The sequence below is a fragment of the Eleginops maclovinus genome, chromosome 21 (assembly GCF_036324505.1).
Source record: "Eleginops maclovinus isolate JMC-PN-2008 ecotype Puerto Natales chromosome 21, JC_Emac_rtc_rv5, whole genome shotgun sequence".
Taxonomy (NCBI): domain Eukaryota; kingdom Metazoa; phylum Chordata; class Actinopteri; order Perciformes; family Eleginopidae; genus Eleginops; species Eleginops maclovinus.
This window is the reverse complement of record NC_086369.1, coordinates 844,970-859,537: the sequence shown is the minus strand read 5'-3', so window position 1 is coordinate 859,537 and position 14,568 is coordinate 844,970. Positions and strand designations below refer to the sequence as shown.

Below are 14,568 nucleotides of genomic sequence, written 5' to 3'. Positions count from 1 at the left end.
ACACGTCATCAACGGGCGACGCTCCCCCCGCACCAACGAAGAAGACAGGCAGTCGGCGTGTCCACATGGTTGTGTTTTCTACGGTATTTACCTGTTTCAAAATCCTTTTTAACGTGTCCTCTACACCTTTAAATCACCTGTAGTTCGTCGCAGGGCTGCTGAGTGAAACCACATCTGACAGAAGTGCAGAATGAAGACTAAATGGAAGCAAAACAGCAAGAAGAGGAAGAAGGGTAGTGAAGTGCTGGAGAAGTGCCTGGTGGCTGTGGATGAGTTCATTAAGAAAAATACTGCAGGAGAAGAAGAAGGAGAGAACGACCATGGGTTGAGATTTGTGAAGAAGAAGAGCAGGAAGGAGCTGCGGAAAGAGACGAGGAAACTGAAGAAAGCCAAGATGAAGAACTACTATGAGGGCAAAGGGACCCTCAGTGTTGTCCTGGATGAAGAGGAAGAGAAACAAGCCAAGAAGAAGAAGAAGAAGAAGAAGAAGAAACCTAAAGTAAACAAAGAAGAGTCAACAGGTGAAGCAACAGAACAACAAAACAAATCTAAAAAACCTTCAAAGAAAGTCAACAAGCTCCAGGAGTCCAGGAGGATGGCTCTGCTGGAGGCCAACGAACAAGAGGACCGAGAGATAAAGAGGCTGGAGAAATACCTGGGGTTGAACAAGAGGAAGAACAAGAAGAGTCTTCCTCAGTCCTTCGTCGCCGACGGACTGGATTACATCCTCGGCGCGCTGGACTCTGGGTCGTCCGCTGGGGGGTTGTACGACGAAGACGAGGACATGGAAATGGCGAAGGACAATTTTGAAAGGCTGGAAAGAAGTGACTCTGAGGAGGATGAGGAAGAGTCTGGAGAAGAGGAGGAAGAGTCTGGGGAGGAAGGGGATGAAGATATTGGATCAATGGATGATGACAGTGAGGAGGAGGAGGAGGAGGAGGAGAAGAGGAAGTGGTTGAGGAAGAGGAGGAAATGGAGGATGATCAGGACGAGACAGAAGCAGCTGACGATGAAGAGGAAGCAGAGGAAGAAGCAGTCACTCCTGATGCAAAGACAGCTGAAACCGTGAGATCATTTCCTCCTTCTCATCATAGTATTGACACGTTGCATGCTGCATTCTTTAACTGTCATCCTCCCGTGTGCAGGTGCCCTCTGCAGCAGGTAAATACGTCCCGCCTCACCTGAGGAACGCCGGGGACGACAAGCGCAGAGTGGAGCTGGAGAAACTGAAGAGGAGCGTGAAGGGTCTCGTGAACAGGTACCTGATTTCCTGCAGGATAGAAATGTACACTATAATGCTGGTTGAGCGTCTCATCCTCATCTTCTCCTACATTCAGGGTACAAAAGCCGCTTTCAGAATACCTTTTTGCATTTAATTTTACACCATGTCTGGGTTTTTCAGGTAAATTTACCAAGCTTTGATTCCAATCCTTAGAAATGATCCATGGGTTAACTCGCTGTAGTGGATGCACAGAGAAAATGAATTTAACCAGAACTTTAATCTGTACTATAAGCTGTTCTGGTGCATGCATATTGGGAAGCATGCATTCACAATTGTGCATATAAGGGAGTGTCTTCTAAACGTGTAAAACCTGCAGTGGCAGTGAACCGGTGAGAAATTGAAGATATTTGTCTATCTGTAATCCGGGTTCAAGCAGATCTAATATTCAGCTGTGGCTTTATTTAATTAGAGAAGTTTTAAGGTATTATGCATATATTAATGCATGGGGGTATGGATGTCACCATAACACCTGAGCTGGAGATTATTCGGTTATAATTGGATGTGGATTTCTTTAAAATGATCCTGTAATTGATCCGTTCTTTCTGACTCCTCCAGGCTGAGCGAGCCCAGCATGGCATCGATCAGCGGTCAGCTGGAGGAGCTGTACATGAGCTGCAGCAGGAAGGACATGACCGACACACTGACGGAGGTGCTGCTGTCCGCCTGCGTCTCCTCCGCCCTGATGCCCGACAGACTGCTGATGGAGCACGTTCTGCTGCTCAGCATCCTGCACCACTCCGTCGGGCTGGAGGTAGACTAACTAACTAGCCTCAGTTTAATGTGTCTGTTGTTTCCTTTATTACATTACATTTAGCTGATGCTTTTAGTGCAGAAACCAGAGAGATTCAAACCCGGAACAACAAGTCATCCTTACCTCACACATTCACCCAAGAAATACATTTAGAATAATCAATCACAAACTGAGATCATCTGTCTTACTCTCATGTTGCTCGGCGTATAATTTAACGGTTAAAAAGTGGGTCTTGACGGCATAGGTTGCCCATATCTGTCTCTTTAAAAGATTGCACCATGGGAATTGTAGTCTTTCATATCCCGTGGACTACAGACGTCGCCACCAGGTCAAAAATACTAATATGATTATTATTTTAGAAGGGACATCGTAGTCTGCAGTTGCTTCATTTTAGTGTCCTCTCTTTTTTACAGAAACTACTTCCTTTATGCTGGATTATTTCTTATATCTCTTAGATCTGGTGCTATCAGTCTGATAGAGGAATGGAAACCACATATCCTCCTGGATTATTCATTAGAGGCTTCTCTCAATGGGATTACACACATCCACCCTGTAACATGAAGCTCTGTAATGAAGTAGAAAGGGATATGCAACACTTTAGTATGCTCATGTCTTAATTGTATTGCCTCTACATCCTGTTGATAGCACTAAAACAGGACAATTAGTCAAATTATAATCAGTAAAGGAGGTCAAAACACACATTTTTGAGATTATTTCAGATTGAGATTATTTTTGACTTATTTCGGTAGTTTTCTATCACAGGACGTCAGCTATTGTTGTGTTTTGTATTGCTTTGAACCTGGGGAGTGAGTAAGGCCTCTGCTCTGTAAAGAAATAAATAGATGTATTGTCTTTACACCTAAAATAGGGCACAAAAGCCTGGTGTCCATCCCGCTTTATTTCATTTCCATTTAGTCGGAATCTCTGATGTTTTGTAATCTTCCCTCCTGATTACTCCCTAGGTGGGAGCCAGCTTCCTGGAGACGGTGGTGCGGCAGTTCGACGAGGTCTACAAGAACCCGTCGGACACCAAGGAGTGCGACAACCTGATCTCCATCATCTGCCACCTGTACAACTTCCAGGTGGTCCACTCCGTGCTGGTGTTCGACATCCTCAAACACCTGGTGGGGGCGTTCACGGAGAAGGACATCGAGCTGGTGCTGATGGTGCTGAGGAACGTCGGCTTCGGCCTGAGGAAGGACGACGCTCTGGCCCTCAAGGAGTTCATCTCCGAGGGCCAGCGCAAGGCCGGTGACGTGGGGACCAAGTTCCAGGATCAGACCAGGGTAAAGAGCGGGGTTCCCTGGGGTGTTAGTGCATGTAAATGGTCTGCAGAGGCTAAAGAGATGAGTAGGTCCTGAAAAGAAAATCATCCATCATGAAGGTTTATGCTTGTTTGTTTCAGGTGCGCTTCATGCTGGAGACCATGCTGGCTCTGAAGAACAACGACATGAGGAAGATCCCCGGATACGATCCCGAGCCCATGGAGAAACTGAGGAAGCTGCAGAGGACTCTGGTGGGTCATTTCTATCCATATTTCCTTACATACGTAGCGTTCTACCATTCAGCACAATTTTGAGGTACATGTTATGCTATTCTATACTTCTGTTCCTCTTCATTTTTCTCCTTTTTTTACTTTACTTATGGATTATCATCTCATATATTACAACATATAAATAAACATGTACATATAGTTATTGATTTGGATATCCATCAGCAGTTTGCAATGTATTTAAACCACCTTCACCTTTACCAGCTGGAATGAACACATTAAACATCAAAGATCCCAATCGGTGATTTACTTTTAGCACTTTAAGTATATTTTTATGCAAGTATGTTTGAATGCATGATTTTAATTTGTGATTTGAGTATTTTACAGTTTAGTATTGTACTTTTACTTGGATGTGAGTACTTTTTATGGTACTGATTGAGGCTATTTTAAAAAGATGATGTCATACTTGCTTCATACCACCAGGGGGCGCCATAGCACCACTTCAATTCTGAAAATGCTTAATGAAAGGCAGGTTTTCCTATAAATAAAACCCTTTTGATCCTAAATATCTTGGTTTCCTCTCCTCAGAGGTCACATTGTTCTGTTGTTTTGCATATTAAAGACCTCCTGAGTTCTCTTATGTGTAACTGTCTCTAACTATGCTCCTCAGGTGCAGCGGCGAGCAGGAGGCAGTGACATGAAGCTCAGGGTCTCTCTGGATAACCTCCTGGCTGCGGATCAGGTCGGGCGCTGGTGGATCGTGGGATCCTCGTGGAGCGGAGCGCCGATGATCGGAGAACAGAGCAGCAGTACCTCCAATGAGACGGAAGGAAAGGTAGAGCACAGGAAGCACACATCACACACACCTGCAGTGTGTTCTTCATTCTGCAGAAAGACCAATTAAAGGAGAATGCTGCTAATTGAAAGTTAATCAAAGTAGGATAAGAAAGGGTTGTATCTGACATTTATCATAGCAGGAGACCTCATACACGTCTTTATTTGTGATTCAGTTCAGCGCCAAAGTCCTGGAGCTGGCGAGGAAGCAGAGGATGAACACTGAGGTCAGGAGGAACATCTTCTGCGTGGTGATGACCAGCGAGGACTTCTTGGACGCTTTCGAGAAACTGCTCAGGTCTGCCATCACATCTCTACAGTGTGTTCAAATAATAAGTATGAGATGCTTATTTTAAAGCCTGTCTGTTTGTGTCAGGATGGGACTGAAGGACAAGCAGGAGCGGGAGATCGTTCACGTTCTGATGGACTGCTGTCTGCAGGAGAAGACCTTCAACGGTTACTACGCCGTGCTGGGAGAGAAATTCTGCACACATGACCGACGCTTTCAGGTTTTTAAGCTGCTGTAACTCAGATATTAAAAACTGGGAATGGAAGCAAGCACTACTTAAACCCTCTAGGACCCTATCAAACATCCTAACATCAGATTAGGGCGTGCAATCAGTCTGTTAGATGGGTTAATGCGTGACGTTTCTTCACATAAGGACAAGGAAAGCACCCAGTTTAGCAGCTAGAATTACAGGCTGTTGTGCCATTTGCTTCAAAAACTATCGCCTTAAAGGTTGCAAAATAATGCATCCAATCCATCTGAGCCAGATAGCTAGAGGCCTGATGGTTATGTTGAACAACAGGGGAGAAAGAGGCGTGTCATGCTTTGGCAAAGGAAAGGATTTCATTGCATATGTTCGACAGATTCATCTGCAGCTTCTACAACGAGTAGGGGGTTTAACTCGCTAGAACTGGGACTAATAAGGCAGAGTTTGCCTTGTAGTGTCAACCGATTGTGTGTGTGTGTGTGTGTGTGTGTGTGTGTGTGTGTGTGCGCGCGTTGTGTGTGTGTGTGTGGTGTGTGTGTGTGTGTGTGTGTGTGTGTGACCACCCACTCTGTTAAACTGCATGTGACCCGCTGTGGCCCTCACTTCACCTCCTCAGTGTGGGAGCCCCTCACACCTCCTCATATTATTTGACTCTGAGACTACAAACAATGGTAGGGGGCAGGGAGACCACACTTCCTGCTGCAGGTAAACCAGGTAGATATCAGAGACTGATGAGCATTGTCTTCATCAAAGAGCCGCTGGGAGCGTTTGCTTTTCACATGTAACCTGGATCAGGAGCAGAGGATCAGCTGGGTCTGTTTGTTAACGGCTCTTCACTCTGTAATTGAACCTTTATTCTCCCAGATGACGTTCCAGTTCAGCCTCTGGGACAAGTTCAGGGATCTGTCCAGCCTTCCCAGCAGCACCTTCAACAACCTGGTGCAGCTGGTGTCTCACTTCCTGCAGAAGAAGTGCCTCTCGCTCTCCATCCTCAAAGTAAGGGACTCGCCTGTAGGTGTTTCCACTGTACATTTATGTGTTATCGTGTGTAGATTGAGATGTGTTTCTGTGCAGGTGATAGAGTTTGGGGAGCTGGATAAGCCACGGTGCGATTCCTTCGTCAGCTGCTCACCAAACTGCTGAAAGAAATGGACCCTGAGGAGATCGCCGGCATCTTTGGAAGGTGAGCTTCAGCGTGCATATATACTGTTAATAAATAAAAGTCTGTTGCTTTGCTTATGGGTAGCTTGGATTTTTGCTCAATGCTAATACAAGCATGCTAACAGGCTCACTTGTTGTCGGTGAGGACATTAAAGCATGCAAGTCAATGCATGATAAGTTGTTATGAATCAAAGTATTGGATAGTTTTTGGCTTCATATTGGTTCTGAATGAAATATTAGAGACATGAACTCCAGATGTTTAAGTTATTGTGATACTTGTAGTCAGGACTGGATCTTGCAGAGACCTTAATTGTCTATTCATGCAGCACGGGCTGAAAGATAAAGGTCTATCTTACCTGTTGACCTCCATTAACCCCCGTGTGGTAAAACCGCTGCTTCCCACCCCTGAGAACATCTGACTTCAATGTCCCTCATTGTTTCCCGTCCTGCAGGATCTCAGGAATTCCCAAGCTAGGAATGCTGCGGGAGGGCTTGAAGCTCTTCATCAGTCACTTCCTGCTGAAGAGCTTCCGGACGCAGGGACCAGCTGAGCAAGCAGCCGAGCTGTCTGAGCGAGCTCAGGTCGCCACCAAGGCCATGGAGGCCAAGGAGGCCAAGCTCAAACTGTAACACACACACACACACACACACACACACACACACACACACACACACACACACACACACACACACACACACACACACACCGTGGAACAGAAGAAGGACTTGTCTCGTTTCCTTGTACATAATTATAACCTTTGGGCTGTTAGAGACGCACCAGTCCTCCCCATTTTATTTTACCATGTTGTATACTGGTTCAAATTTATCATCCTGCAATAAATCTCCAGATTTCAAGTTTTAATGAGAATTTGAAAGGAATTCTTTTGCATATTTTATATACTTGATTACCCAAACTCACTGTCCATAATGGAGAGACAGCTTCAATAAATGTCAGACATATTGCCTAAAGATTTGAGGATTAAAGGAAAGCAACTAATTCCTCTCTTCTTTTCCTTCGTCTTCATCCGTCTTCAACTAAATGTTACTGAGTCTAGTTGCACTCCTACTCTAAATAAAGCACATGATATTCCCGACTTCCTCAGCCTTTAACACAACTGGTTTGATAAGCCCACGGTGTCGTAGTTTATTCCAGTTTCCACTCCCTGATGAGGTGACCGTGTGAGTCCCTGCTGCTCTGTATCCGCCGGCATGGTTAGCATAGCAGAGTCGCTCTGTTACATTTGATACTTGGCCTTATTAATTAGCTCCATCGGTGCGGCACGGATCAATCTGAGGCTGGAGGTCAAGCATCGGCCACCAAGGTCAACTAGAGGAAATGTCCCCAGAAGCACCCTCGTGTTGAAGGTACATCTGTTGCATGAAACACTCAAGAACAAATCCCCTTTCAGGGTCTTATTGAGAAATGATGGAGACTGTTGGGAGGAAAACTGGTTGGATAAGGCCTCAGCTTTTTCACCAAGGTCAACCAGAGGAAATGTCCCAGAAGCACCCTCCTGTTAAAGGTAACTGTGCCACATGTAACTCAAGAGTAGTGTGAAGATTATCCACGATTTGCCGACGGTTTTATCCAGAAATCATGAAGATTATTCATTGGAAAACTTGAGGATTAGTCGTTAAAAGGTGGAGAATTCATAAGGAACATCCAAGTTTTCGCCTAAGGTTTTATTGGGAAGTGGTGGAGACTGCTACGAAAAAGACCCTGAGAATTAAGGCTGAGATACTGGGATCAATGGGCCCACTGTGCCGTCCGAACACTGCCCATTGTTGCCGTCAGTTTTACCTGCCTCTGTGTGTTTGTGTTTGACCCTCCGCTGAACCCGGTCTGCTGAAGCTAAAGCAAACAGCACAAGATAACCGACAGATTGCTCAGTAATCCTGTTACAAACGGCACATAATCACTCAACCCCGGCTATAGTGTAACGCTAATGACTGCGGGAAGAATGGAGGAGCATAACACGGACCATTTTCTGTAAAAATGCACCAAGTAAACCCTTGTTTGAGGTACTAAACCGGCCTTAAAGCTTGGTCACACAGACGCTGCCAAGAAATACTGAGGGATCATTGGATAGCATTAAATACATATCGTCATGTGTAGGTAGGAAAATGAGGCTGGCGGGATGTTTTGTTCACATTTGAGGAAGTGCACTGGTATTTCTCTAACTAAATTGACCTACAGTTCCTTTTATTTATCGCATTTTGATAAATAAAAGCCTCATAATGTTTAAGAACCATGCAAAATAGTCTATAAACAGTGGTAGATGTACTGTAGCTAAGTATGTTAGAGGTACATGTACTTCCATGTTATACCACTTTAAACTTCTACTTCACTTCATTTTTGCAGCAAATATTGTACTTTTTCCTGCAGCTACATAAAAGATCTGAGCACTTCTTCCACCTCTGGACACAAAACCTTAAGGCTTTGAGTTATAAGCAACACGTGTGGAATATTATCTCAATCTGCTTGAATGTGTTTATCAGAGTAATAAAGAGTTTCGAGTGGTTCCCCTGCAGCTGAGTTTCCCCACCGGCCGGTTCACAGCGTTATTAACGCCGGCAGCCCATTGCTAGTGTGGTGTGAAATGTTTCCTCTGTCTGCTGTTTGCTCTCTCTGCACGTTTGCACAGATCCGACAACGCTATCAACAGTAATTCCCATGACCCCACCTGTCAGAGCGAGGGGGGGAAACACGGGCCTCTGTGTGCATCCGCGCTGCAGCACACCGTAAATCAAAGGGACTACTTTCTTTTAAAAAATTGCGCTGAAATTGCATCTGAGTTTTTATATAAAACATTTTATTTCACATTGTTTCTGCACCATGAGAGACGCTAAACAATAATTTAGCATGCACTGGGATTTATAAATACAGTGTAGAAAAATAAACATAACATTTTTTCAGCTACGGGACACCACGAGGAGCAAAATAACATCACTTTCACTGAGTGATCTGTGAGGTGTTACTGGAAGCTGATGAAACCACAGCAGCTTGCATTAAAGCCATGCAACAGTTTACAGTGGAGTGATGCTGCTCAAATAAACCCTAAATCTGCTGCTTTATGACTAAAGCTCCACGGAGTGATCAGAGGTTGGATTGCATGCACTTTTTTTTATAGCGAAACCCCCCCACAGTCATTACAAATCTCCACTTTCTCCCAGCTTCAAGGCTGCGGACTGATATCACTGGTGTGGTTCGTCTCGTCGTCTGAGGAGCAGTCTGACGAGTTGTACAGGAAGGTGTCTCCCTCGTCGTCGTCACTGTCTCTAAAGTCTCTGATTCTGCCGTTTTTTGAGTCCGTCTTGCTCTTATATTCCGACTGATCCAGTCCGTCAGATTTCTCCTGGCCTCCCTTACCGCCTTTCTGCTTCTCGGCCTCCTGAGCCGCCTGCTCTTTGGCCTTCTTGCTCCGCTTCCACTTCATGCGTCTGTTCTGGAACCAGATTTTAACCTGAGGAGCAGAAAATAATTCAGTTTCAGTGGTTCAAAAAACGAGGCTAGCTGTGCGTAAAGATTGCGTAAAGTCCACCTGAGATGTCCCCGCAAAGAACCCCTTTTTTGTGGTTTATAGAAAGTCCCCTGTGCGTAACGGTGTTAAAAGAACTACTGAACATATTTATCAGTTATTTAATCTATTGATATATATTTGAAATCCATTCAATCAATAAATAGAATGACTTAAAGACATTTTGTTTTATTTTATGGAACATATCGCTTCTAAATTTTCTCCAAAAAATCGAGCTTAAGTGCTTTTTTTAAAAAGCAGGTTGGTCTGGAGAGATGTTTAAAATGAGGCAGGGTAGCAGTAAATATTACCTGGGTTTCTGTCAGCATGAGGGAGGTCGCCACTTCAAAGCGCTTCGGTCGTGACAGGTACTTATTCAGCTTGAATTGATGCTCCAGCTCCAGCAGCTGCTGACTGGTGAAAGCAGTCCTGGGTCTTCTGCACTTACCGAGCAAGTTAGACTGCGCCTGAGCTGCAAGAAGGGAAGAAAAGCATCAGTAACACACCCAAGAAATGCTTGTTTTTCATGCATTTATGGCGTAAAAGATATCTAAGGAAGGAGGTCCATGAGCACAACGAATATTCTGCTTCTGACTGGTAACCAAATCAATCACAGAGGTTTTGACTGCGCCTGAGCTGCAAGAAATAAAGGAAAACATAAATATAATACCTTTATTTTTCATGCATTTGTGGAATAAAATATATATAAAAAGGAGATTAATTTGCAAAACGGATACCCTGCTAATGTCTGAAAACGAAACCATTCAAAGACGTTTTGCAGGGGAGATAAATGGACATCCCTTTGTTGTTGTTGTTGTTGTGCACAAATCTGATCCTGTGTGCTGCAGCTAAAGCAACAAGGTCGTCCTCTTCTGAATCTCTGAGATATTTGCTTCTCTATTTGGAACAAATCTGTTAAAACGAGCAGAAACAAGCAGGCAGTCTCTGTGAGGGGATCGCAGGTCGCTGTGGGTTTCACACTCAGCTGACACTTTCCCACTGTCCATTATCTGTCCATTTTAGTTCCTCTCTGAAAAACCATCAACCTGACAGCCCCCTCCATTCAGACCAGCATCAGAAATAATGCTGTAAACATTTAAAAAACATCTAAATTATTAAGCAAAATAAGAAAGGTGTGCCTCTATGTAGACGCTAACAGAAGTTTAACAGCTCATTATTTCTTAGAGGGAAATGATGGCTCATAAATCTGACTCTTTTGGGGTATTATCACATATTGTTCCATCAGCTTTGATTACTTAAACAACCAAAGATGTTATTGTAATTAATATGTTTTAAGGGGGTTAAAAAGGCCAGAGCAACCTCTAATAAATCTGTCCATTTGAGTTCCTCCCAGACCATCATCCTTTATGTGCGGGATATAATGCACCTTAAATATAAAGAAACATCTACATTTTAAAGCAGCAAGAAAAGTATCTGCCTTTACATAAATGATTATAGAAACTGTCTTAACTCTCATTATTTAAAGAGCTGTATTAGCAAAATCATGACACATAAATCAGACTTTCTGGGTGCAATCATATCGTTTTAGGGCCTAAAAAAAAGGCCAGCTGGACATTTAGGTCAGAAATAAGAAATGATTGCCTTTTTCTAAACGATAACTGCAGCTGTTCTAACACCTCATTATTTTTAGAGCTATTTATTATAACATTATGACACATAAAGCAGATTAGTACCTATGTTTGGATCAGCCTGGGTCGCCAAACATCACCAAAGATGTATTTATTTTATGATTTAGTGGTTTTAAAAAGGACCAGAGCAGAAGCTGTCTTTATATCTCAATATCTTAAGAGCTATATGAAATACATCGGAGTGTTTTGGGATTTAAAAAAGGCCTCTAAAGAAACATCTACTCACAGTTAAAGTCGGACATTTTGGGCAGCATCATCCCGGCCGTGGAGACGCGCAGCCAGTGGTCCAGCTGGAAGGTGCTGGCGGTCAGTTTGATGGGATCATTATGGTGGTGATGGGACGGATAGGAGTAGGACAGGGCGGGGTGCTGGCCTGCTAGAGCCGCAGCAGAGTAGGTGTACATGGGGTGTCCGTACAGAGCCTGCGTGGGGATCCCTGCGGTGCTCTGCGGGTGTAATCCGAGCATGCTGTGCGGACTGTTCAGGAAACCGGGTTTGGGGATCAAGCCGCAGTTGGAAATCCTCGGTGGAGACGGTGTTTCTGTGCGTAAAGAGTCTGCGCGTAAAGAGTCCATGGAGCCAGACGTGGGGATGGAGATGGAGGAAGAGGAAGAGGAAGACAGGGAAGTTACCAGAGCCAGAGGAGAGGTCTGCACTTTGGGAGAATCGACTGCGAGCAGCGCGTCGATGCGGAAGTTTTTAGATTTCTCCATCTGGGCCCCGGGTGCGCGTGCTGCTGTACACTGAGGAGAAGTCACTGGTGTTTTCCCACCTCTCCAAAGTTATGATGTGATCTGGAGTGTGAGAGAGCAGTTCCATGTGACACTTAATGCCTGCAGGAGGGAGGTGATTGGTGCAGCCGTCTGCAGGGGGATGTCCCAGCAGCCACCGCGCCTGAATCGCTGTAAGGCACGCGGTGTTAATGCTTCTAAATAATATCGCTATTATTGCAGGAAAATGAATTCATTAACGGAGGATTTATGGATTAAAGAAACAGATCTAAGACCATGCAGAGAAAATAAAAACAGTATTTAGTAAAGTGATAAGCACACATGAATCAAAACTGAAATCAAATCATAAAGAGTTTAAAAAACATTATACAAATGAAGTAAATCCAGTGGAAAGCTGCAGGAAGACGCTGGCAATAGTAGTATATAAGTATATATGGCACAGTGTTGTATTACATTGTTGATACGGGGGATAGTGCAGTATTTCATATTGCATTGACTTTGTTAATTATCTTATAGTTTGCTGCACATTTTTGGGTGATTGCTTTAATGTGCACAAGTCATTTTACAGGTTCAGGTGTAACACTTGATTTAATACAGGCCTAAGAAAGAAAACAATGTGTATTTTGTTGATATAAACACATGCATTATAAGTGCAGATAATGTCCTCTTATTGTTTACACTTTTAATCCAGAATCCCCCTGAATTTACACCACATCAAAAAGAAACGTTTTAAACCTGAAAATCGAAAATAAACGACATGTTATTAACAAATAGGAAATGAAATAGGCCAAACCTTGTTGTATGAGTGTTAGTACTCAAATAAATGCGTAAAGCTCTCTGTGGTATCCTCCCTTTTTGGATTTAGATTGCAAATAAAATAAAGAGCCTTTGTTTTGTGCGTAAAAAGGACCATCTTGAGCCCAGAGAGGCCAACAGGGAAATTGAAGTGAAAGCTCCTTCTGTCGCTGTGCAGCTCAAGGTGACAGACTGGCCTGTTCTAATGGAGCCACATAACAGAATTGATTAACCCCACTGCCTCCGACAGCATGCATCAGAACACCACGTTTCATTTTTTTTGCAGATGCATGGATTAAAACAAAAAACTGGAGAATAGTTTCTTATTAAATCCACCCCATAGAGCATGCAACTGGATTTTCCTCCTCCTGGAAAAGCTGTCCTGTCAAAATGAGTTGTAATTGGAAAGTGTGGAAGACTGGCCTGTTATAATGGAGCCATGCACATTGGTTAACCTCACCGGCGTGCATCAGCACCCAGTTTTAGGTTTTTTTAGATGGATTTTCGTCTTTTACGCTAAAAAATGACAGAAAACTGGAGAATTTTTAGTTTTAGTTTAATTAAATCCACCCCTTAGAGCATCCAACTGGATTTTCCTTCTTCTAGAATAGCGTCATTGCAAGTCATATTCTCGCGGATGGGCCAACTGGAAATATTGAGGTTATTTATTAAATCAACCTCCTACGAGCATGCAACTGCATATTCCTCCTCCCGCAAAAACCTTGCTGTCAAAATAAGTCAAATTCTCGCGGATTGAGCCAACGAGCAGCAGAAAAAAAGCTAGTAATTGAAAGTGTGATGAGGAGATGAAGATAATAGGCCTGTGAGCTCCGGGTCTAATAAGCCACTTAAAGTTAATGGAAGAGGAGGTCAAAATGAGAATTATTGACACCCGTTTGCCCTTAACCTGTCTACCAATAAAGCTGATTAGTTTTTGTCAATTCATCAGAGAAGCGGGACGTTTATTTGCTCGGGGGAAATCAACAAGTCACCGGGTGGATTCAGAGTAACGGATCGCCATTTAATTGTGGACCTTGATGATCATGACCAATTACAGAATGATAACCGCGAGATGGATGTGGGCCTGCAAGGGATCATGGGAGGAAGACAACTAAAAGGAAGACAGGAAGAGACAGTGAGTTTTAACATATGTATGGATAAGCTGTGCTATTACTGATGTCTTACTCCCAAAATCAAGAGGCTCCATTCCTTTAAAGTCCTTTATTTCGGACCATTTTTACGCATGGAAGAGCCAATATGCCATTGCAAAATATTGTTCTACTCTGGAGGGCTAAATAAAGACCTTTTTAGCCAGAATAACCAACATTGTGGTGTTTTTACTCATTTTCCCGTCATTTAGACAGTTTTGGCCTGCAAGGAATGATGGGAGAAATTTTAAGAGGAAGAGACACTGGGTCAAATAGCTCGGGGTTTTTTTTTGCACTTATTAACCTATTTATGGAGAAACTGTGCAAATACTGATGACGTTTGGTCCCAAAATAGAGATGCTTATGCATGGACATAATCTTTTGATTACGTGGAAGGCTAAAAAACAAAAGCCAAATTGGAGTGTTTTTACGCATTTAGACAGTATTGGAAGAAGTACTCAACTATTTTACTCTAAGTAAAATGAAAGTGAAAGTACATGAGAATTGGCATCAAAATATTCTTAGTACCAAAACCTTTTACCAAAAGTCACTTGTTGTGCGTAAAAGCCCATTTAATATCTGGCCTATGACTAAAAGTGGATCTAATTGAATTGCTTTGTATACTAGCTGAGTATTTTAACCTCTCAGCTGATTTATTAAAGTACAAGTACCCCCAACCCGTGCTTAAGATGCTCCATTTCTTGCATTTTCTT

General features: G+C 43.4%; 2 protein-coding genes across 2 annotated transcripts; one reads left to right on the top strand and one right to left on the bottom strand.

Moving 5' to 3' along the window:
- The first annotated feature begins 31 nt into the window (after positions 1-31).
- Positions 32-6,876, top strand: nom1 (nucleolar protein with MIF4G domain 1). Its single transcript, XM_063912209.1, is given in 13 exon segments — positions 32-940; positions 943-1,065; positions 1,146-1,258; positions 1,838-2,033; positions 2,996-3,319; positions 3,439-3,549; positions 4,196-4,360; positions 4,536-4,657; positions 4,736-4,868; positions 5,718-5,849; positions 5,928-5,952; positions 5,955-6,036; positions 6,467-6,876. Coding segments are annotated over 13 exon segments (2,454 nt in total). The 5' UTR covers positions 32-190; the 3' UTR covers positions 6,645-6,876.
- A 2,018-nt stretch (positions 6,877-8,894) lies between these two features.
- On the bottom strand, positions 8,895-11,961 carry mnx1 (motor neuron and pancreas homeobox 1). Its single transcript, XM_063873790.1, has 3 exons — positions 11,408-11,961; positions 9,844-10,004; positions 8,895-9,478 (listed from the first exon to the last, which is right to left on the bottom strand). Exons 1-3 carry the CDS (start codon positions 11,892-11,894, stop codon positions 9,191-9,193), a joined length of 936 nt encoding a protein of 311 aa, XP_063729860.1. The 5' UTR covers positions 11,895-11,961; the 3' UTR covers positions 8,895-9,190.
- Between the last annotated feature and the right edge of the window lie 2,607 nt (positions 11,962-14,568).